The following is a 24105-nucleotide window of genomic DNA, read 5'->3' on the forward strand; positions in this document are numbered from 1 at the left end:
TCTAACTTGACGATTATCTTCAAGATGTTAACGCCATCGTTAATTTGGCGTTAATAAGGTCCCTCATTGCAACCTGACAGTAGAGCGAAAAAATATTTTTTAAAGCCATTCTGCGGAAAACGAAGCAAAATATCTACTGAATTGTCATTTGATAAACACAAAACGTTTATCAAATTGTGTAACCTGGGTTCCCTCGACTTAAGCTAGTTTTCTATATAAGCTCGTATGATAAATTTTATACTTTAACTAAATTTTAGGATTTGGGGCCCAACAAATGTAAGGCCCTATATTGTTGGGATTTTTACACAACCCAATAGATGGCCATAGCCATTGCCAAGCCCAATGCTATGTCACTTTGTTTTTTGCCATGTTATTATGAATTTATGATGCATGGAGAGAGATGACAAACATTGCCTTAGAGTTTTAATAACATTATATACATTTCTATATTTGCCCTTTTGTACATATACATACACATTTTGGCCACTAATTTTTCTCTGTAACTGTAGACGACAATTCACTATAAAATCAAAACAACTTTTGAAAAAGGTGTAAAACTATCTTAATTGAAGTCAAAACTTCATTATTTATCCGCTGAAGCCGTTCATCTTGAAGTCTTTTGACTACTTTGAAATCAAAGAGAAAGCAACCGAGTAGCTAACTTGATAGCTAATGTAGGAAATTTTGATTCTCTAGTAGATGGTAATGAAGACTTGTGAAGAAAATAAAGTATTCGGAAAAGGTTTAACATTATAAGAATAATGACATGAAATGTTCATCACAAACTTACTTATAAAGAAATCATTACCACCATATCTCGTGCATTTTATAACAAGTATATATTTGCAAGTATTTGTAAAATGATAGAGAATTTCAATTCTTACTTACTAATGCAATCGCGCCAGTAAGTATGATATAATTTAAGGAAAAAGAAGAAATTTAGATTGAAAAAAGGGGGAAAAAGGAGGAAAAGTAGGAGAGGGGTATGGGATGGGATGTTAAAATAAAATAAAACAAAATTTGTAAATGTCTCTTTCAATCTGTCTCCTTCAATCTGTCTCCTTCTTTTTCTTTTTAGACTTCTCTCTTGGCTTTGGCTTTCTCTTTTTATTTGTTAGTCCTCTCTTTCACATACCCTTTCTTTATTTCTTGTTCTTTCCCCCAATTTTACAGGTTTTAAACTTTAAATGCCATCAACTCACTCACTCACTTACTCACCCTCTCTCTCTATATTTAATTAAAAGCATAATCATTTCCAAGCACTTGCATTTATTGCTTTTAAGCTCAACAAACAAACATTTCTATTTTTTTTTTTAATTTTTTTTTAATTTTGTAGTACTGTAGTAGACTGGTACATGTTTTCACTGTCACTCAAAACTGCAGTTGCTGCATCTGTTGTTTGTTAATCCAGACATACATTCGCTCCGCTGTTTCTAGGGTTTTCTGGGTCCTACTGGGTTTAGGGTTCCATGATAATTTTCTGGAAATTTTACATTTTTAAGCTTCTTTCATTACATGGTCTTTAAGGGTTTACTTTGATTCTTAGGGATTTGGGGTTTTTTGTTCTGGGATCTTGCTCGATTTTCTGGGTTTTGATGTGGAGTGGGGTTGATTGAGTTTCAATTTGGGTGAATTGGATCATTTTGTTGCTGCCCTTTAAACATGCATTTCGGAAAGCTTGATGACTCTCCTATGTTCCGTCAGCAGGTTTGTTTCTCTCTCCTATGTATTGGGATTAATTTGTTAGTTTGTTCTTGTTTCGGAAATCCCGATTGTTTGTTCTTGTTTGTTTGTTGCTTTTAATGTAATGTTCACGGGTTTAAGGAAATATATATGTGAGAGAATGATCTGTAATTCTCGACATAATAATTATTTCAGAAAGGGAATATCTTTGATTCCTGGTTCTATTCATTACTTGGTGCTGTCCTCGTTGTAATTCTGGTATTCCCAACATAATTTATGCTATCACATTTTCTTGGTGGAGCACACTCCATCATGTTTGTTATCGTGGCATACCGTTGTGATAAATACATTAGCAGCTCGTTTTGTACGAGGTAAAAGGTAATGAATAGAGGTGACGGGAATAAATTTTTAAGTAATGATCATGGTATGCTAATTCACCCAAATTAACTATATTTTCTTTATAAATTTTCATTGCCATCCATTGCTACTTAAGGGGGTAGTATTGGGTAGTAAAGAAAATTGATAAAGAAAAAAAAAGGCATAAGTTTGAGGATTTGATTGCATACCATGGACATTAGAATGATGCTCTCCTTGCAAAAGACACTTAAATCCATTATAGTTATAATTTTTCATTCTATCAGGGAGGGAAGGGGTATTTTCAATTTTCGAGTGATACTGAATTTTTCATCTCAGAGGATTGTTATGTTTAAGATGTTCACTCTTTTGGTGTTTTAGTTTATTTATGGCTTAAGATATAGTAGTCTACTTATTTGGTCTCAACTTGGGTTTAGTGGTTCACGTGTCTTTGGCAATCTTGCTTCCCGCTGATTTATGGTTATCCTATCTAATATCTAATATCTTGGGGGGTTCTGTTAGGGGGTGATCCTAAGAGGCTTTCTTTTTGGTATTAAGTGATTGAGGTCGGTAAAAGTTAATTGTTGGAAAAGGGCTTTAATCTCATTTTGGCATAGGATAAATCTTATTAAATTTTTGTTTGTCTAATTTTTTTTTGTTATTATCTTTTCTGTTTTACGTTGTTGGCTCAGGTTACTAAGAAGTTATACTAGCTTATGAAGGACATTTTATGGTTGGGGGTTGTTTGGGAGTAGAGGGATCACTCTTGTTGCTTGGAGTTGGATTTTTAATGAGCATTGGAGTAAGTGATGTGGTGTCCAAGAATTCTCTTTAGTGATTTATTTTTGGGGAAGTGGTAGTGGACTACTCTCTGACATAGGGTGATCAAGAGTAAGTTTGATTATACGGAGTAATTCAAATTGCTGGGCTGTGTCGCCTGGGTTTCATAACTAAGCTTGTGGAAGTTTGTCTCAAACATTTTCTCTTTGTTACTTCCCTTGATCAAGTATTGGAAAGACAATTAGTAGGAAGCAACCAACCTATAATTCATATCCCATCTCTCTATCTTATCTCTGTCACATCATGCTCCTATTTCGCCACTTATGATTTAGGATTGGCACTATATAATATATATATAAATTCTGTTGCTTTCTCTGCTAATGGCTTAATGTAGAATATGGCTTGTTTATCCTTCACTGTGAGGGTAATGTTACTATACGGTGCCAACTATTTTGTTTGGTTTGAAAGGGAAGTTCCAGACTTGCCCTGTTTCTTTGTTGGACCATATGCAGTTTTGCTAGTTTGTTTTTGGGAGCAGAAAGGTGTTTTAGTGGATGTGAATTTATCACTACTGTTTAGGTTAGAAGATGTGGGTTTATCACTATTGTTTAGGTGCTTTGGTTGGAGGGTAATGATCGTCTTTTCTTAACAAGGTTATTTTGAGATCTTATAATTATTATGTATCCTTGGTCGGGTCACCTATTTCAGCCTCTGGTGTCTGTATTTAGGTTTATTATTCCTTATTTTAAACGGAAGCATAAATATTTTATTCTCTAATAGGAATGAGCTATTAAACTGACTATTTGATAATCAAGTGAATTCCCATATCTATGCTGACATGATGTTTGAGGATGAGGTTTTAATTTATCTCATTATGCTGAAGTGATGCAGAACATCATATGGTAGTAGTTTCAATCAATACCATTCGAGTCCATTGTGAAAAGACCATGTTCAAGGATTCTAATAATCATAGGAAAACCCATCCTCAATGAAGTATAATCATCACTAACAGTCTACGAGGGTCGCTATCTTTTTACTTTGCCAGCAGAGGAGTGGAAGACAAACGAACACGCTTCTTGCATTCTAGTGCTTCATGATGCTTGCCTGTTGGAGAATGATGTCTTTATGTGGTATCTAGGAAAAACAAAAAATAAGGTGTTGTAAACTCTTGCCAGCTGAAAACTAACAATAGTTGATAGGCTGCAGTTTTCTGGAGGTGGGTAGAATGGTTGGGGAGAGGGCCAATAGGTTAGTGCTGGAGAAGGGGGAGAGGAGGAAGACTGCAGTTGGCTGGAGAAAGGAGAGGGGAAGGGGTAATTTTTTTTTTCTTTTTAATGGCCAATTAGAATGTGACATGGTGGCCCTTTTACCTGCTAATCCAGTCACCTTAGACTTAAGACCAATTTCAAAACATCTCACCTTAACTTAAGTGCTTTAGGAATAATTGACTTTATATTGTTTTGGGAACACAAACCAAAGCTGGGATTTTCTTGTCAATTTTCCATACTTTTTTTCTTCTAATTTATTTGATTATATATTTTACAACTTGCTTTTCACCAGGTAGGAGATTGGAGTAGTTATGGATTTCATTTCGACTCTAATAATCTCATTGGAGAGAGAGTCGAGCTATTTCTTTTAATCCTAATGCACCAAATTAGGAAGTTCAAAAAAGTTAAAAAAGGGAGTAGCTCTTAGGTGTATGCCTTGCCCTTTATCCTCAGTAATATATTTTCTTATCTTAATTATTTAATTTACTTGCACTAAGATTACATAGACTTAATACCTCTATCCATGACTTTCAAGACACACTGCTGGTTTGATGTAGCCAATTCATCCTGTGATGTTGCCTTATTTTCAGATAGTTGCTTATCTCAGTCCCTAAACTATGTATTCACTTTTTTCAAGTGGTTATTGTTATTTAATTAAACACACTTTCTAACAAGCTGCATTTTGAAAGTTATTTTTTAGCATGTAAAACACCTTTTATCTCTTTATACTTGTCATTTCCTTGATGTATTGTACTTGAGGTATGTAATTAGTTCTCTCTATATCATTCCTATTTACCTATGTACTAGCATATGATAGCAAGTTCAAGAGTTTCTGTTCCTTTGCATATGATTGCATATAGTACTCAAACTCTACATTTTGCCTCAAGTACCCATGTTGGATCCTTGGTATTGTGACTTGGGTATCGATATTTTAACACTTTATTTTGATCTTAAATCATGTCACCTTTTGATTTAACAGCCGAGTTGGGACACTTGGATATTTACCTGTGTCCACAACGAGTAATAAAGTCCGAGTAACATTGTGACTCCTGTGCGTTCTTCTGTTGGTGATGCAGCTGCAGAGCTTGGAGGAGAGTGCTGAATCATTAAGGGAAAGATGCCAAAAATTCTACAAAGGATGTCGAAAATACACGTATGTCTGGTCTAAATATTACAGCGATTGAAATTGCTCTATTTTGATGAAACATGGAGTTTTTTCCCTGACCTTATCTTCATCAACTCTTTGCTGAGCATCTTGCATGTGTTATGTAGTATGTAGTATTTTTTCGTCATGCTTTATTGTATTGTTGGTAATAACATTAGTTATACTACCTCCGTTTCCCAATAGTTGCTTCTTTTGACTTTGTACACTATTCTTATACTAACTTTGACCCATATTTTAATATTTAAAAATAAATACCATTATTTTAATTGTTGTTGAGTAAATCTTAATTATTTATTTTCATAATGTGATATTTTCTATAAATTATAATTAAGGATATTAATGGTCAAGGTAGTGCATTTACAAATGTGTCTAGTCAAAATGATGCAACTATTAAGAAATGGACTTATCTTTGTGATTATCTCTGAAATAAAGTTGTCACTTTTTAAATTATTATATATCTTTGTTAACAAATCCTACATGGTAATTGACATCTCATTGTGCATTGAGGAATCAAAATACAAAAAGTACTTTGCCAGTTTGCCTCATCCTTGAGAAGAGGGTATTGAGATAATAACTTTATTCGCTCTTCTCCCTATTAAGCGATGCTTAGCTTTAGCCTTTTAGTGTTGGTAGTTTTTCATTTGATTTTACTGTGTCCCCCTATGATGTTTATGCCTTGTTATAGTTTGCATTATGTAGATAAGAACTTTTGAATATGTACTTCATAATTTTAATTCCATCGATATGTTATAATTTACTAGTCTATTGTCAATGCTATGTACCTCTGTAATATGGGTTTCTGTTATTTGTATTCATAGTACTGAATCCAAATATGAAGATGTTACATTCTATCTTCTACATTACAAATGTTTAGGATGTCTCACTGCTTCTTTGACTAATGATTGGTTGATTAATTTTAAAAAAGTGCCTTAGGTGAGCCTAGGCACAAAGCGCAGTCAGGCATGAGAGCTGGCGCCTTAGCTTTGCCACGCGTAAACTAAAAGCGCGCACCCATGCGCTTTATTCTAGGCTGCTTTTTGCGCCTTTGCGTCTCATGTTGCACCTTATGCTGTATAGTGCTAATAACTGATGTGTATGATTATCTTTTTCTAAGACTCCATGTGACTTTGTAACGATTAGATTTACTATAATGTTAGTGGAGAGAGAAACCCCATACCCCCCAAATCCAATTGAAGAACCCTAGCAATCGATCACATGGCCCATTCACCTTTTCTCATAAATCCTTTTTTGAACTTATTTAATAGCAATTTATAATTTTTTTTATAATAAATAACTGTGCCTCACCTGCTAAAGGCGCACGCCTTTGCCTTGTGCGGTTGTGCCTAGGCTCCAAGAACTTTTGCACCTTGGTGCGTCTCGCGCCTTTTAAAACTAAGATTGGTTGCTGAAAATTATATTTTGAATTATTATTTTAAGAAACAATAGAACCACAATGCTGATGTAGAACCTTTGAATTTGCTCTTGTTTCTTTGTAATTACTAGGTTACTCAAAATATAATATGTTTATTATCCAACTTTTGCAGTGAAGGACTTGGTGAGGCGTATGATGGTGACATTGCTTTTGCCAGTGCTTTAGAAACATTTGGAGGAGGGCACAATGATCCAATAAGTGTAGCTTTTGGTGGTATGGCAAAATTTATTCTATTGCAGCTATATTGTTATTCAAATTATTGTGTCCTTTCACATCCCCATTGGTGCATTCTTTTTTATAGAATCTGTGTGCAAGTCTAACGAATACATTGATGTCAGTCCTTTAATTGTATTAAAGTCATCTGTTTGTCTATCTGAAAAAGGAAAAAACCCCATGATTTTGTTGGATTCTTGCCCTTCTTTCCATGTTTATCATGCCTACTCGTGTGTTTGTTGCAATAAAAATTTGTAGTTTATAGATTATTGACTGGGAACAACAATTGTATTCAGGTCCTGTTATGACAAAATTTACAATTGCATTAAGAGAGATTGGGACTTACAAGGAAGTACTTCGTTCTCAGGTAAATGTTGCAAGTCACCAAGCAATTCCATGGTGTCATTTGTCCGATAATTTTATTGCATAGCACTTTGTTTGGATAGAGAGAAATGAAGGGAAAGGAAGAGAAGAGAAAAGGAGGGATGCATCATCCTTTCTTTGGATATCTAATGGATGGAGGGAAAGGGAGGGAATCGGAAGGATCCATTTTACTTCCCCTTTTAATAAACCAAATCCCTCCATTGTTGGAGAGATTTGGAAGGAAAATGGAAGTTCACCTTCTCCCTCCTCCCTCCTCTCACCTCTCTTTCCCTTCCCACTTTTTCCTTCCCTCCCTATCCCTCGCTATTGTTATCCAAACATAGTGTAAAACTCTATGCAAAGTTTGGTTGAATAAATTGGAATGGAGGGAGTATGAGTTGTGTACTATTCTCCTCATCTTATACATTCTCATTTTCTATGTATTTGTCTAAACAATAATGTTTATCTTCATATCGAATCTGATTAAAATTGATTCACTATTGTTTTTGTTATAGGAAGGTACTGATTTTTACTGATTAATATAGATTTATGACTGATTGAAACTGAATTATATACAATATTCAATTACACACACTCAAGCATGCGTGCACCCGCACACACCTGTACACACACACATGCACACACAAATATAGAGTAGAGAATAAGGCCTTGGTACTTCAAAGTGGAGGTTAGGAGCTCTACTTTTATTACTATTTTTAAATTTCAATGATCCAAGAGTTCAAACCTTAATGCTTATGTTGATGTGGAACACAGATCTTGCTTTCTCAACTTTACTCACTTCACAGTTAGAAAGCCTTTGTAAAGTGGGCAAGGGACACCCTTATATTCATGCTGTTTAGTGTTGTCCTGTTTTGTTAATCCGTTTGATCCTTTTTTTCCAGGCTGAGCACATGCTTAATGACCGGCTGTTACAATTTGTCAATATTGATTTGCATGACGTAAAGGTATGATGCCGCCCTTTTTAAATATTAAGCAGATTATTAGCTGTATATGCCAGTGCTAATATGGACTTGATATTCGAATGAAAGTATGGTATCAATGATTAATGTTTAAACTTATTGTGGTTAAATGTACATGTCTTGCCATATAATTACTATACAATTAGAGTTTTACGATTGGTTTCACATATATTTAATTTTTTCTAAGTCACCTTAATGAACGGCTGTTATTAATGCTACTACTTCTGTTCTCGAGACCCTTAAGCCCGGAATTAGAGTCCCCAATGGATATCAGGACTGTAGACCACCTGATTCAAAAATTGATTTACTAGTAATTTGTAAAAGATGTGATTTTTTTCTTGGGAGCCCAATTTTCAGAAATAAACAAAGCATGTCAAGGGGAGTATCCCTGGTGGCTATTTATCATCTAAAGTTTTGGCAGTGGGCCCCATGGCTGATTCGACATTGCCTTTGAGAGGCCTTTTTATATGGGTTATATAGCTCATTCTTCTTATGACTGTTTTAGGGGATTGGTGGAATATCTTGATGAAGATTGGCTATTAATCCTGTGGCATAACCTATGTTACATTGACACGGGTACGGGTATCCGATATTGGTACGTATCCGAGTGTCGGATACGCCATTCTCAAAAATTTAGGACACGGGGACACCGTCTTAACATTGGACTCGGGTACGGATACGGCAATAATTTTTCTAAAGAAAAAAATAAATAGATAATTCGTGCAACAAATTTAAAAATTGATTACATAAACTGATAAACGCATAACAAAAGTTCTTCAACTGGATAAAACTGATTACATAAACTCATTAAAACTGATTAAAGCTAAATATCCCAAACAATGCCGACTACGTAATAAAAGACCACAAGCAGAGTCATACAAAAACAATATAGATATCAAAAGATGTTCTTCAACTGTTCAACTAAATGTCTAAATCATTGGCAGCACTATGATAACTCTAAAAAACACTTCAATTCTTCTCAAATGTCATCAAATGCTATAGCTTCAAATTCTGGTTCATTGAGGGAAAGGTCAGCAACTTCTAACAAGCTATCTCCATCAATATTATCTCCCCCTATTAAAAATGAAAACAACAGAAGTTAAAATAGATAAAATGAGAAATTATTTACAACTTACATGTTTACTTGAAAACAACAAATAAGAATTATGAGCTACTTACCAATATCCCAATATTTAGTTGGTCCCTCTGTATAATCCTTTTGCTTTCTAGAGAGCAAGCGTAAGTTGATGTGAATATAGACAAGAAGTTCCAGTCGTTGAGTATTAAGCTTGTTTCTTTTAATAGTTTGGATGCCACCATATGTGCTCCAATTCCTCTCACAACAAGAAGAAGAAGCGGGTTGCGAGAGTAGCTTGAACGCAAGGCTTTGCAACATTGGAGCTCCCGAGCCATAGTTGGACCACCATGACATAGGATCTTCATATGCCATTGCTGCAATGACATGGGGCTCATTAAAGAACCCTAAACCCCCTGAGAAAGTTCCATATTCAAGAAATACTTTTCGAGCATCATCGGCATTTGGGGAAAGCCTTTGTAAACACTTGTTTCTATTTAATGAAACCTCTTCATCTTCATTAGGAGGTACTCTTGGAATGCTGCCATCTCCTCGTATCCATTCTTGAGTTTAGTATCTAGGAACTAAAGAATGTGCCAAGCAATGTAGAGGGGTATTGCTTTTGTTCCACCTACTCTCAATGACATTTTGAATAGCATCATAAAATGGAGACTGCCCTGTGAGAAAATCAGCACCTTCATGATTGAAAATAACTTTTTTCACTTGTTCGATCATCGTATCCCACATGTCATACACCAAGTGTAAGACACAAGAATCTGTATCAGAAGCCCTTAAGAAGTTCATCATGGGCAGTGTAAACTCAAGAAAATAGTCAAGTTTATCCCACCATCCATCACTCACCAACAGATCTTTAACCTCCCTCGCCTTAAGTTCAACAGGATTCCTCCCATTGACCTTGAATTTCTTCCAATCAGGATCCATTACAGTTTTTTCAAGAGCATCCTTTAGTAATCTTAACCTAGTTGCCATCACAATCTTAGACCTAAACCTAGTTTCAGCAACCTTTAAGAGTCTTAAATCAGAATAACGTTCAAAAATTGTTCTTGACAAACCATGATTCAGAACAAAATAATTAATTTCATCAACTTGCTTCACTAACTCTAAAATCCATTGACACTCTTTGTAATGGTCAGCTTTCTCACTAGGCTCACATATAGATCGCAAAACCAAATTTAAGCAATGAACAACACAGGGTGTCCAAAAAATTTGAGGATATTTTTGTTCAATCAAACCACCAGCAGCCTTATAATTAGCAGCATTATCAGTTACAATTTGAACAATATTAGATGAGCCTACATCTTCAATGATTTCAGAGAACAAACCTGCCAGATACTCAGCATCTTTTGTAAGGATTTCGCTTGCATCAAAAGCTTTCAGAAACATAGGGCCAGAAGCTGAGGCAGCCATTATGTTTATCAAAGGCTTCGATTTGAGATCTTGCCAACCATCTGAGCAAATTGAAGCTCCTTTCTTCACCCAACTGTCTCTAATAGGTTGGAGTAATTTCTCAACATGAGCTTTCAATTGAAGTAGCAACGTTGTTCGAAGTCTATCATAAGTAGGAGGAGTATACCCATACAAGCTTCCATTGGCTAGCCTTTGACAAAATTTTCTGAAGTAAGGATTTCTAGCAAAGTTGAAAGAGAGCATGCCTGTATAAAACATCATCGCACATTCTTTATCGGCTTCTTCCCTTTCTAACACATTGAAGGCTATCTCGATTTGACCTTTTCTTTTTTTTGTATGAGCTAAATCGGAACCTTCAGGGAGAGAGATGTAATCCTGCTTTTGTTTGACGCCTAAATTATGAGCCCTTTTCTTTTGTTCAGCTTCATCATTTTCCCTCTTAATCTCGCGATACACGTCGTCTGCTATTGTGCAAGGTGCAACACCTTGTTTGGCAAGTTTAAGCAAATGAGCTTTCACTTTAGAATAAGAACCACTGACTTCTTTGTTGCAATACTTGCATCTCCACGTCTTGTTACCACCTCCACCAGCAGATACACGCAAAACCTCGACATGAGTCCATAATGGTGTTTCGTCAAACCCTACATTCTTGGTTGGCCGAGGCATGGATGCTGGATACAAGTACAAAATTATAAGACAATAACAAATCAATTAAATTATTCAAGTAAATAACAAAGTATAAAAATTTGTAGATTATCATAAGAAAAAGATTATCATAGAAAATAATGCATGCGATATAATTGAAGATTATCATAAGAAAAAGAAAATAGTTAAGAGGGAATTTGATTTGATTTACTAACATACCTTGTGATATTTGGAGATCCGATAAATTTTCTTGTAAATACTAAATTTTGTGGAGTGTTTTACTAACATCCTCTTTTTATATGGGTTTTTGAAAACCATTCTATATGGAGAAGCGGAAGAGTTTACCAGTAGAGTGGTAGACAGTAGTTAATGAGGGAAGAGGAAGGGTCATGGAGAATAGCTAGAGTAGTCACGGAGGAAGAAGGATTGGAAAGAATATTTTTATATTACTTTATATCCATATCAATAGTAGTATCGATATAAGTAACACGGATACTTCATTGAGATAGCGAATAATCATACACTAATTCAATAATTTAGTTCGTTAAATTGATTCAATACATAATTATATATTGATCAATCGTTAATACATTGATTCAATAATCTCGTTCTTATATTAGGTTAACCAATAGCATTCTAATGTTGTTTCAATACATAATTATTAGATATTGATCAATCGATAAATCGATAATACATTGATTCGATAATCTCGTTCTATTGGATTCTTATTATTAGGTTAACCAATAGCTTTCTAATGTTGTTTCAATACATAATTAGATATTGATCAATCGATAAATTGATAATACATTGATTTGATAATCTCGTTCTATTGGATTCTTATTAGGTTAACCAATAGCTTTCTAATGTTGTTTCAATACATAATAAGATATTGATCAATCGATAAATCGATAATACATTGATTCGGTAATCTGATTCTATTATTAGGTTAGCCAATAGCTTATTATAAACGATTCCTTTGTTGTTTATTGTTGTTCTTGTAATGTTGTATACATAATTAGATATTGATCAATTGATAATTCGATAATATATTGATTCGGTAATATCGTTCTATTGGATTCTTATTAGGTTAGCCAATAGCTAACTAATGTTGTTTCAATACATAATTAGATATTGATCAATCGGTAAATTGATAATACATTGATTCGATAATCTCGTTCTATTGGATTCTTATTAGGTTAGCTAATAGCTTATTATAAACGATTCCTTTGTTGTTTAGTTTTATTTAAAACTACTACGTAAGTATAATGATGTTGATTCGATAAATTGATTCGATCATTGGTAAATATTATGATGTTGATACCGATTAGCTAGTTATAATTATTTTTATTTCACCAATGAATTATAATCTCATTTTCTAGTAAAAAATAAAAATTAGGATGTGCGTGATTTCCCAACCATTGAACTAATCAATCAAGCTTTTAAGCTTTTATATTAAAAATATATAAAAAATTTTGCGGCTACGCCGCAAATAAAAATTAATTTATTTCTTTATACACAATATTTATTTTGAAAAATGTTTCTTTTTAAAAATGTAGCAAATATCATTTATTATAATTCATTTGCTTTTCAAATATAGACAAACTCCATCTAATTACTAAAGCGTATCGGTTTTCTTCTTTGAAAAAATATTACGGAGTATTAGACTTCATTTGTGTAAAAATTAAATAAAAGTTATATATATACTCCATTTATTTAATAAAGTGTATCATATTATTTGTATTTAATATACTTCAGTAATTTAGTTGTAAGATTTTTCCAATACTTTTGTCCATAATATATCAAAAATAGTACTGTATATACAAACACTCAAAAGAAAAACACTCGAAACCTTGCTTGGGAAGCCAAAGTAGTGCCAACAAACTAGTAATAGTCTAATACTAGTAATTTGTACCACTTTTCTTGGGAAGCAACAACTGCCCACACAGTTTTTTTTAAAAGTTTTAAAATTAAATTCAATAAATAAATATACTAAACGTCTAAAGTAAAACTGTAAAAGTATTCGTACAAATTAACTGCTGTAAAAGTAAATATAATACAATCACAATAGAAAAATTTTGCTTGAGAGTCAGTTCATCTTCTTCAACGGTTCATCTTCTTCAACTGTAAATTTTACAGTCACAATACTCACAAAACCTCCTTCAACATCACTTTCTTCCTATCCTCATCTAATTCTTCAAACTTTCAAAGCTTCAAGTATTTCAATGGCCGTCGTAAACTCGTAACCGTGTTCATCTTCGAAATTGTTTGAGAACCGTCTTCATCTTCTTCAAAGCTTCAACTCCTTCAATGGCCGCCGTACCCGAGAGCAAAATGGAGTATCCGGAACGGATTTCATACCCGGATCGGTGTCGCGTCGTATCGACCCGGGTATGCCGGCCAAAATGCCGTGTCCAGGTAACATAGGGCATAACGGTATTGGCTTGCAGTGACACCAAATAAAGTCTGTTATGCCTTCATAAATTGTACAACTTGTGTTGGAACTGGCCTTTTGTACTCATAGGAAACTTTGGAAATATTGTTGAGAGCTTGGCTGATTAGAAGCCCAGAATGGATGTTACAAGTCACATTTTAAAACCCTTAGTTGAAGTTTAAATCTTATTGGAGGTTAGTGGGAATCTCATTGGTTTAACCAACGACCATGTGATCAGGTCGTGCTGTCTTTAGTGAAGATCAAAGTGTTGGCTGGGAGACTTTTAAAAACCGTGTTGGAAAATCTTGGACAGAATGAAGATTCCAAGTCTTTAAACGCCACCATAGAAGTTCCCTTTGAACTACAGAAATTTTGGTTCAAGAATAGCTATATAGATTATTAAAGCCCTTCCAAAAGGTTATATTATTCACACCTATGCGGTCCTTGTAGGATTTGGATTGAAATGGGGTGGAATTTTCTTTTGTTCACAACACAATGAATTAAGCCATAGAAGATTTCAAGGAGATACTAGGCCCTGGTTTCCACATAAGTCATGGTTAAAAGATCCCTTCCTGATACTGGATATTTGGATAACAAAGAGTAAATTTTTTTTGGGATTAGTCTTGTTCAAGTATCATAGATGTTACATGATCCAACACTACTTGAACCCAACAAGAAATTAACTTGGCTGATCTGGTTGATTGGTCTACTCAGGTATCCCATAATTTCTCCAAAGAAGATCAAAATTTCTTACTTTAGGTGATGTTTACATTAATGACCTTGTTCACAATTCTGGAAAGATATGAGCAAGTCTCCTAGGCTTCTTGCAAGAGTTTAACCTTGTATAGGATAGATTGGGCTACTCTGGATGATCCAACATTAAAGGTTATCAGGAATTCATTCTAAGGCTCAATCAACGGAATTTTTTTGGCAGAAATTGGAGTAGATTCTTCTTGAAGTTTTTACTGGTTAGCAGCACCATGTATGACAGTAAACCCAATATTGATGTCGTGGTAAAAGCCATAGTAAGCTGCAAAAATCCGTTCTGGACATAGTAATAAATTGGTAAATCATTGGAAAACTTGCTCTTCTTTGGGTTTCTTACTGTACACAGATTCCACATTGATGATCATGGGGACCATAGATGTTTCCAGAGCCAAATTCTCCTGGAGAAGCTTTTTTCAAGTCTACTTGTCTATATATCATTTCCATAAGACCTATGTTTGGTGCTTTCTTCTAAACTGATAGATAAAATTTCCTCAACACAGTCAACAGCCACTGACTTCTGTTTCCCACTTGTTCATCGTTCTTAGGAACATCTGGTCATTGTTTATGTGGGACACTAGCAAAGGGAAGTCAGAGGCCTAATTTTCAAAACTTATAGGCGCTTGTTCATAATTCTGTCGAATTGTGTCGATGCATCCCCACACCCCCCCCCCCCCTATCTATCATACATCTGTAACATATGGAAAATCAGTTTTTTGAGATGAGGAGTAGATTCAGGTTTATGCTGTAGGAGAATCTCAATTTAGTTACCAATTTGAGATTATAAATCATGATCATGGTTCTGTTACTCAGCTCAGTGGAATGTGGAATACATTGGTAAGTTCAGACATCTAGGCAATTTCTTAAGGCACAGTTGAGTACTTAGGTTCAGCTTCTTCTACTATTCTGAAAACTTTTAGTTATTGCAGGAAGCGCGTAAACGTTTTGACAAGGCAAGTCTTGTTTATGATCAGGTTTGTGTTCTGAACTCTCCGTTTTTTATTAGTTGACACATTTTGACTTTTGCACTATTCACACTCTCCTTTGACCGTGTTTTGTGCCTTATATGTAATGAAAAATATAGTCATGTGAGATCTTGTTAGATTCGTCACAATATATATTTTCAAAATATCAACTTTTTATAATTTTTGCTTATCGACAATTACAGATATTAATGGTTGAATTTTTGCATTGGCAAACGTGACTAAAGAAACGTGTCAACTAAAAAGAAGCGGAGGAAGTACTTATTTTAATATATTCAAGTATATTTTCTGCGAGATCAACCAGGCTCTAGGCCCAGAGATTTGTTTTATTTTTTTTTCCCCTGAACAAGTGTGGTAATCAATTTATCTTCTATAAACTATATATTGAAAGACATAATAAGAATAGTGATAATTTTCACCAACGAGGCTCTTCTCAATCTAATTGAAAAGAGGAACATGCAGTTATTTATGAAAAAAAGCCTTTTATGACATTGGAATGATGATAGTGATTAGATTTGAGTGATCTAAATTGTGGAACAAGGGTCGCATAATTAGACAAGGCCTATGAGCATTAGATTTTTAATATGTGTTGGACAGGGAAATATAGTGGGTTGTGATTATTATGATGGAGAGTTCATTGAATTGGTAGTTTCTATTAGGGCACAAGTCATATAGGTGGTGGACTGGTCTTTGCTTCAGACAAGCCATTTTGACTTAGCTAATAATTAGGTCATGCAATAGACTTTTGGAATTTTTTATTTATCCTGATGGAGTTTGCAATTTTGCAATATGAGATGTAACATTTGAGGATAACATTATGAGTTAATCACCGTAATATCAATCAATCAATCAAAGCCTTAATCCCATAAATGGGGTCGGCTAACATTAACCAAATATGATTATTCCGTGTAGTCAATCACCGTAATATATAAAATAAAAAAAACCGTTGTCTTATGAATAAATACCCCTTTTAATCTGCATTTATTAATGGTTCTAGTTGAAGCAGAAAGAAACTGCTTTTCTATATTGCTTCCAGTTAACTTCTACAATAGTAGTCTTGACAAGTATATGATTGACACAGGCTCGTGAGAAGTTCTTGTCACTTAGAAAAGGAACAAAAGGTGATGTTGCTACAACCTTGGAGGAGGTATGGATTTTATTTATTTTTGATTGAATATTCTCCATATCTTTGCAATATGGTCGTTTTGTTGTCGTCATCTTACACTGTAGTTTTTATGTTGCCTGAAAATAGGAGCTGCATCAGGCAAGATCTACATTTGAGCAAGCTCGCTTTAATCTGGTATCTGATCTTCTGTAGTTCTTTTGTGTCCATGATTTAATGATCATCACCGTCTGTGTATGTTTTTCATATGACTTTATGTTTATTAACTCATTTTGTGTAATCTAAATTTTGTTGGACCCAGGTGACTACTCTTTCTAACATTGAAGCAAAAAAGAGATTTGAGTTCCTTGAAGCAGTTAGTGGGACCATGGATGCACATCTACGTTACTTCAAGCAGGTGCTTAATATAATCTCTTTTCTTTTTAGATTTATGAATGAGTGTTTAATTCTTCTTGCTATATACCTTTTAGAAAATTTTCTTTGATCACTTTTTGAAATATTTGGTGGAAGGGATTTCAGAATTGGTATTTTTGGTTAGAAATCTGCTGATTTCCAATGTAATAAAAGTTTCACTTCTCTCTGGGTTATGGGTTATAGTGGACTAACTAATAATAGGTAATCTTATTCTTACTGGCTACAAATTAAGAAGTGGAGTGTGATTTAAAGATTAAAATGCTCTAGATATTATGAATAAGAGATAATGCAGTTAGTAGGTGACAGATTTATTTGCTTTCAAAAAAAAAAAAAAAAAGTCGACAGATTTATTTGGAAGATGAGATTTATGTTAATCTACATGGAAAGATAGACAGGCAGGGTGGTGGGAGAATATATAGGAGGGTTATGAATTGCTCATTTCTCTCACTGTGAACTCTGTCTCTTATAGGGTTATGAACTGTTGCATCAGATGGAGCCGTATATTAATCAGGTTTGTTTTTATATACCTCTATGAAATTATTTGTAAGTATATTGATTCTCCCCCCTGCTTTCATTCTGTTTGTCATCTTCTACTTTGCACTAATAGCCTCACAACAGTGAAACCCAAATGGTTTGCTGTAGTGGTCACCTTGCCCTTTCCCCATTAGTTTGTCATCATTTAATGTTGTATCAGTATGGAGTGAGCTTACGTAGGGATTTTTTCCTATATTGGTATAAATAAAGCTTCAATGACAAAAGCAACTCATCAACATGCTGTTGTTAAGTCTATATATGTCTTCCATTTCATTGATTCACTTTATCCCTGAACAGTGACATAGTGATTCTGATATCTAAATGATGTGAAGGCTTGTGTAGTGTCAGAAATTATATTAGCGCTCTTGGTTGGTATCTTATGGTTGATATTGTGTGCTATCCATATCTTTATTTAATTTGTAAGCCTTTATTGTTATAGGTCTTGACATATGCTCAGCAATCAAGAGAAAGGTCCAATTATGAGCAGGCAGCTCTTAATGAAAGGATGCAAGAGTACAAAAGACAAATTGATCGAGAGAGTAGGTGGTGCTCTAACGGATCTAACGGGTCTCCAAATGGTGATGGTATACAAGCTATTGGTAGAAGTTCACATAAAACAATAGACGCAGTTATGCAATCTGCCGCAAAGGGAAAGGTAAAATGGATACTTTTAAATTTTAAATGGACTTTGTTCAACAATTTGTCTGAACATTGTTTTTCTTTGCTTTATTGAAATATTTGCTCTTTTCAGGTTCAGACCATAAGACAGGGTTATCTCTCAAAACGTTCATCTAACTTGAGAGGTGACTGGAAGAGAAGATTTTTTGTCCTTGATAGTCGAGGAATGCTTTACTACTACAGGAAAGAGTGCAGCAAACCATCTGTAAGTAAGCTGGATGGACTGTTACAGCAGGCAGAACATAGTTTTCTTTCAATGCACCTTTTTACTGACTGGTTTAATTAATTTGTAAATAGAGTTCTGGGCCTCGTAGTTCTGGTCAGAGGAATAGCTCTGAACTTGGGTCTGGATTGCTGAGTCGTTGGCTTTCTTCACATTATCATGGTGGAGTGCACGATGAAAAATCTGTTGCTCATCATACTGTCAATCTGCTAACTGCAACAATTAAAGTTGATGCTGATCAGTCAGATCTACGGTTTTGCTTTAGGATTATCTCACCAACAAAGAACTACACCTTACAGGTTCACAGATGTTTCAGTCCAAAATATGTTAAGATTTTGTGGTCTAATTAAGATCATTGCTAGTGAGAACAGTTATATAATGCTAATTCCCATCAAATGCTTCCAAATACAGGCGGAAAGTGCATCGGATCAAATGGATTGGATTGAGAAAATAACAGGAGTCATTGCTTCATTGCTAAGTTCTCAAACCCCTGAAAGGGTAAGCCTGTGTTGGGATGTTTGAGCCAGCTTGTTTCTTCATCAGTGTCTGCTTACTAATTGTTCAGAGTCTTTCATGTTTCAGTGTATGTCTGCTAATCATATGGGAAGTCTTCATCGATCTGCTAGTGAGAGTAGCTCCATCGAAAGTTCTGATTTTGATCATGCTGCAAATGAAGAGAACACATCTGAGAGGTGCCTCACATCTGTGCATCATGACCGCCCATTGAGAAGTTCACTGCAACAACGATCATTCATGAAGTCTGAAAGGCCAATTGAACTGCTGAGGAAGGTTGGTGGGAATGACAAGTGTGCCGATTGTGGTGCCCCAGAACCTGATTGGGCTTCCTTAAATCTGGGATTACTTGTATGCATTGAATGTTCAGGTGTTCATCGGAACCTTGGTGTCCACATATCAAAGGTGAAATTTTATTTTATACTAACTGATTTGTGTTGATTTACTTTAAACATATGTACTTTGCTCCCACATTTTCAGAAATGCAGATTCCAATGGTTGTTAATAGCTGCATAAACTGGACTAGGACAGTGGGACCCACCCTTTTTCCGTTTTCTTTTTTTTCTTTTTCTACCTTGTTAGTTATTAGAAAACCACCTCTTAACTAGTTTTTATTGGTTGGAGATAAGACTTTGCGTCTTGAACATTGTTAATTCGCTTGTACAAGATTGGGTAACAGGAACTCAATTCGGTACCTAGTATTGTAATAGGCCAAATGTATCACTTTCCTGTGTTAGTTTGCCTCTTTTCGGTTTGCAAGGGGATGAGCGAATTTGATAATTTTAATCTAGAACTTTATGGTTCCTGTCATTGGCAAGGCCTTGGAGTTAAATTTGCATGTTTTTTCAGTCCATCTTAATTTTAGCAGGATGGTTTAATTCTGAGTGTCAGCTATGTTTTATGAAATATTAGCTTCAGTTATTGTTTTGTTGTTGGCTTGTCCGATGACAGAATTGTATGAACATGTATTGACATACGGAATAAGGTCCATAACCCAATTTTGATTGTTAGGTATACAAAGTAATCTAGCTGGCTACTTTAGCTTATATTTGGTCAAATATTTCTTACATACCTTAAAGTTATCTGGTATGATCTCTATAATTACTTCATACTGGACTATGTTTTCCAGGGTTTTGTTTTTGATGGTCATGATGGAAATGAGAACTGATAAGTGTAATTGCTCTTGTGTATGCACAATACAGCTTAGATGCATGAACTAATCTGAAACTCGATAAGGCATTGATATTATTGCCGTTATCTTGGTTGGTTCCAAATGAATAACCTCATTTCTATTCCCAATTTTTTATTTATTTAATAAGAGGAAGGGGTTAGGTAGATGGTAGTTGTTTGTTAGTAAATTTTTTATGAAAGGAATTGTAGTTTTTCTGGAACAATGACTGCACATGATGATGCAACCAACTTGTACATATTTTTTGCTTCCTAGTTTTCTTCATCTGTTTCCACGGCTATGATTTTTATAGGTGAGATCACTTACACTCGATGTTAAAGTGTGGGAGCCCTCAGTCATATCATTATTTCAGTCTCTGGGAAATTCCTTTGCTAATTCGGTATGGGAAGAACTTTTGCGGTCAAAGGGTGCTTTCCATGTTGATCTTTCATCTGCAAGGTAAAGATCTCGCTGTTTTCTGCTAAATTATGTTTCATATACTCGTATAGCTCTGCTAATTAAATTCACTTTGTTCTGAAGTTCATTGAAGGCTGATAAGTCACAGCAGCTTTTCATCAGCAAACCTAGTGCTGCTGATTCAATAGCAATAAAGGAAAAGTTCATTCATGCAAAGGTCACTTAACCTTCCCTTATCTTCATTAATATTTTTTTACTCTATTTTGGATTTGGAGACATATCATGTGATCAAAAAGAGCATGCACTATGTAGTGTAGATTTGTCACTGTGAATTCAACTGAAAAAGTAATTATTTTGTCTTGCCAATCAAACAGTATGCTGATAAGCTTTTTGTTCGGAAGCCAAAGGACACACAACATCTTCGACTATTGGCACAGCAAATCTGGGAAGGTGTGCGTAATAATGACAAAAAAGCGGTATATAGATATATTGTGAACTTTGAAGCAGACGTTAATGCGGTGTATGATTTGACATCCGCAAGCTCTTCTTTAACCCTTGCAAAGGTAATGCGGTTGCCAGAGCCGACAAGCCATGGACCCAACATTAGTCAGTGGGCTGGGGACTTGTCATGCAAATCCTCTGAGAGCTCATCTAATGTATCTGCTGAAAATGAGGTACTGAGCATGGAGGATCTAGATGGATGCTCCTTGCTCCACCTTGCTTGCGAATATGCTGACATAGGCATGTTAGAGCTCCTTCTGCAGTATGGCGCAAATGTGAATGCATCTGACTCTAGAGGTCAGACACCACTTCATCGATGTGTTCTGAAAAGGAAGGCAGTAGCCGCAAGATTGCTTCTCACAAGGTGATCTTTGAATTTCTTTCTGCATTAGCTGTTATGCTGTCCTGTGTTCAGTTAGAAAAATCATTTCAATCGTGGTTTTTCAGCTTTAGCTATTTATTTACTTATTTTTTATTTTTGGGTTTTTCTACATAGTGGGCTTGTATTATTCAGTTTTCCAAGTTGTACCTAGTGTTTTTGGAAGCTATACACATTGCCCCTTAGGTCTGCTGAGTGAGTAAATTGTACCTTTTCTATTGAAGCATTAATGACTGACAGTAGAGAGTTGCATTTGAACTAAAAATTAAATCAAAACCCTCCTTTTTGTTGGATGTGGTGCCGGAAAGTTCCAATGGCAGCACAATGCTGCTGGTTGTGCAATGGGGATGAGGAGGAGAGAAAAAGATGCAAGATTGAGATTGGGGAAAGAGATTGAAAGCAGGAGAGGCGATAGGGGTTGGGTTAAGTAGCTAGTGGAAGTATCAAAGAGGTGTGGAGAGAGAGGAAGGAGGAGGTTGCACCAGCAGCTAAGGGGGGTGTGGTGACTTTGCTGGATCGCCTTGGTGTAGGTGGGCAGAGGTTGGGTTAACTCCTAGAGGATGTTGGAGGAAGGTGGAAGAGGGTATGAAGATTGGGAAAAGGAGGAAGGTGGAGGAAGGAGAGGTGCAGAGAGAAAGGAGCAATTGCAAAGAGGGAGGAAGGTGGAGGTTGCGTCGGTGGCTAAGGGGGGTAGGTGGGGTATATTTGCAGGGTGTGGTTTGGTTAAATGGCAGAAGGAGGAGTTGCAAAGAGGGAGAGAGAGGTTGATAATGTTGTTTTTTCAGTGAGTTGGTGGAGCTTGCAATAGAGGGAAGATGATGGTGAACACCCCCCCCCCTCTATTTTTGTCTGGAGCTTGCCTATATAAGTTCCTTTGTGAAAACAATGTCTTGATTCTGTAGATTCTCTTTCCTTATTTAAGTTCACAATTTGGTTGTAGTTCCTTTGCTTTGTGTACTTATTAAAGCACTTCTGCTTCTTGTAGCTCAGAAGCAGAGAGGTTTATTTGCATTGCCTAAATGTGTGTTTCTGTTGTTCCTTTGAGGACATCTGGTACATGTGTGTCTCTATTGTTCCTTTGAGGACATCTGTTTAATGTATGCTTTTGTTAGTATCATGCTGTCTGTAAGGGATAATTTTTGAACTTACATTTCATAATATATTGTATTCTTACTGATGTATGTCTAATTTGTCAAATCACATCAGGGGTGCAGATCCGCAGGCTGTGGATGGAGAAAATAGAACCCCATTTGATACTGCCAAGGAGTCAAATTTCGATGATCCCGAGGTACTTTCCTTGTTGTCTGACTCAAGAGGATAGAAGTCACACGAAAAGAGTTTTGGTTTTTTGGAGGACAGAAAAGGAGAGAGGGGGGGGGGGGGGGGGGGTTGTACTATATTTTTGGAGCTGGTGTTGCTGTATTTAAGAATAGGTTGTGTAGAGTTGTATTTTCTTTTCTTTTGTATATTTTCATGTTGTTCCTAACTGGAGAATGTTAGAAGCAGTTTGAGTGCATATCAAGTGCTGGGGGATCTCAAAATATATTGTGCTCGTCCTGGATCTTTTGAAAGCACTTGGATTTAGGTGGTTGTGTGTACAAATTTTTTATCCCTCTTTTCTTGTATTGAGGGGATCAATTCTTTTCTAGAGTTGTAGTTTAGCTGGTTGTTGTTCTACCATGTATCTAGTTTGAGAATTTTATTTTTAAAAGAAAAACTCAGTAAATGAAAAGTGAGCATTTTGCAGTACCACTATCCATATTCATTGCCCGGAATTTTGTGTTTAAGCCATTTAACTTTTGATAGGCCAATGGTCTGATGTGAAAGCCCTGTTAAATATACAGGGTGAGTAATCTTCAGCCTTTTGTTGGCTTGCATTGTTTTTGTTGTGTTATGAGGCTATGTTTTGGGCTTATGTTATGGGACATTTGATATCTATCAAAACATGAAAGAGAGAGAAAAATGCTAGCATCAATGTCTTTGGGAAGCTTTATGCTAGCAACATCTCAACATTCATGCTGCGTTCTCCTATTATCTGTTTTGTTAGGCAGAATGATGGGAAGAATCAAGGATTAATGATAACTTCTGGAAATGCAGTTTCATGTTGGATTCAAGACAAATTAGAGGCTATTGTTTTCAGGTAAAAATATCTACTATCTAAATGTGGGAGAATATCTGATTATTTTAACTGTCAGTCTATCTGAGATAGCAGGGCTAATGTACACTGTCAATTATGTCACTTAAAAGAATTTCCGCATAGAAGACTGAAACATTCTATACAGGTCAGAATAATTAATTAGAAGCTAGAAGAGACAAAGTTAAACAAGTCTGGTAAGTGTAAGAGGAAAATAGGAAATGGTAGAAGCGAAATAGGTGGTATGAAAGACAGTGTACTAATGGAAATAGCTTTACTAGCTTGGTAATGGAATGAAACTCCTCGGATTCTATACGTTCAAGCATTCTTTAAGCTCTGTGACAATATGATTCTGTAGGTCTTTCTGCTCCTTCTAACTGAACACATATCAAGAGCTAACTCATCTGTTTTCCAAACTATGTATGTCATCTATAATCTGTCTGAACCTCAGGTGTA

The 24105-nt window shown here is 35.4% G+C and overlaps 1 protein-coding gene across 2 annotated transcripts; it reads left to right on the forward strand.

Annotated features, from left to right (window-relative positions):
* Positions 1–1142: 1142 nt before the first annotated feature.
* Positions 1143–22881, forward strand: LOC145582684 (ADP-ribosylation factor GTPase-activating protein AGD3-like). Of its 2 annotated transcripts, none has more exons than XM_081639676.1 (19): positions 1143–1707; positions 5162–5238; positions 6795–6895; positions 7192–7262; positions 8161–8223; positions 15512–15556; positions 16647–16712; positions 16818–16865; positions 16990–17085; positions 17572–17613; positions 18076–18291; positions 18388–18519; positions 18612–18836; positions 18949–19035; positions 19120–19455; positions 20532–20677; positions 20759–20852; positions 21010–21500; positions 22722–22881. In XM_081639676.1, the coding sequence occupies exons 1-19, from the start codon at positions 1663–1665 to the stop codon at positions 22834–22836; spliced, it is 2496 nt and encodes an 831-aa protein (XP_081495802.1). In that variant the 5' UTR covers positions 1143–1662; the 3' UTR covers positions 22837–22881. The 2 variants fall into 2 exon arrangements, with proteins under 2 accessions (XP_081495802.1, XP_081495803.1); XM_081639677.1 differs by having other exon boundaries at positions 22730–22881.
* Positions 22882–24105: the final 1224 nt, after the last annotated feature.

Source organism: Chenopodium album, chromosome 15 (assembly GCF_948465745.1).
Source record: "Chenopodium album chromosome 15, dcCheAlbu1.1, whole genome shotgun sequence".
NCBI classification, from domain to species: Eukaryota; Viridiplantae; Streptophyta; class Magnoliopsida; order Caryophyllales; family Amaranthaceae; genus Chenopodium; species Chenopodium album.

Coding starts and splice junctions, on each gene's coding strand:
- LOC145582684 (XM_081639676.1), top strand. CDS start 1,663: ATGCATTTCGGAAAGCTTGATGACTCTCCTATGTTCCGTCAGCAG. Junction 17,614..18,075: donor TGGAGCCGTATATTAATCAG/GTTTGTTTTTAT, acceptor TTATTGTTATAG/GTCTTGACATATGCTCAGCA. Junction 20,678..20,758: donor GTTGATCTTTCATCTGCAAG/GTAAAGATCTCG, acceptor TTTGTTCTGAAG/TTCATTGAAGGCTGATAAGT.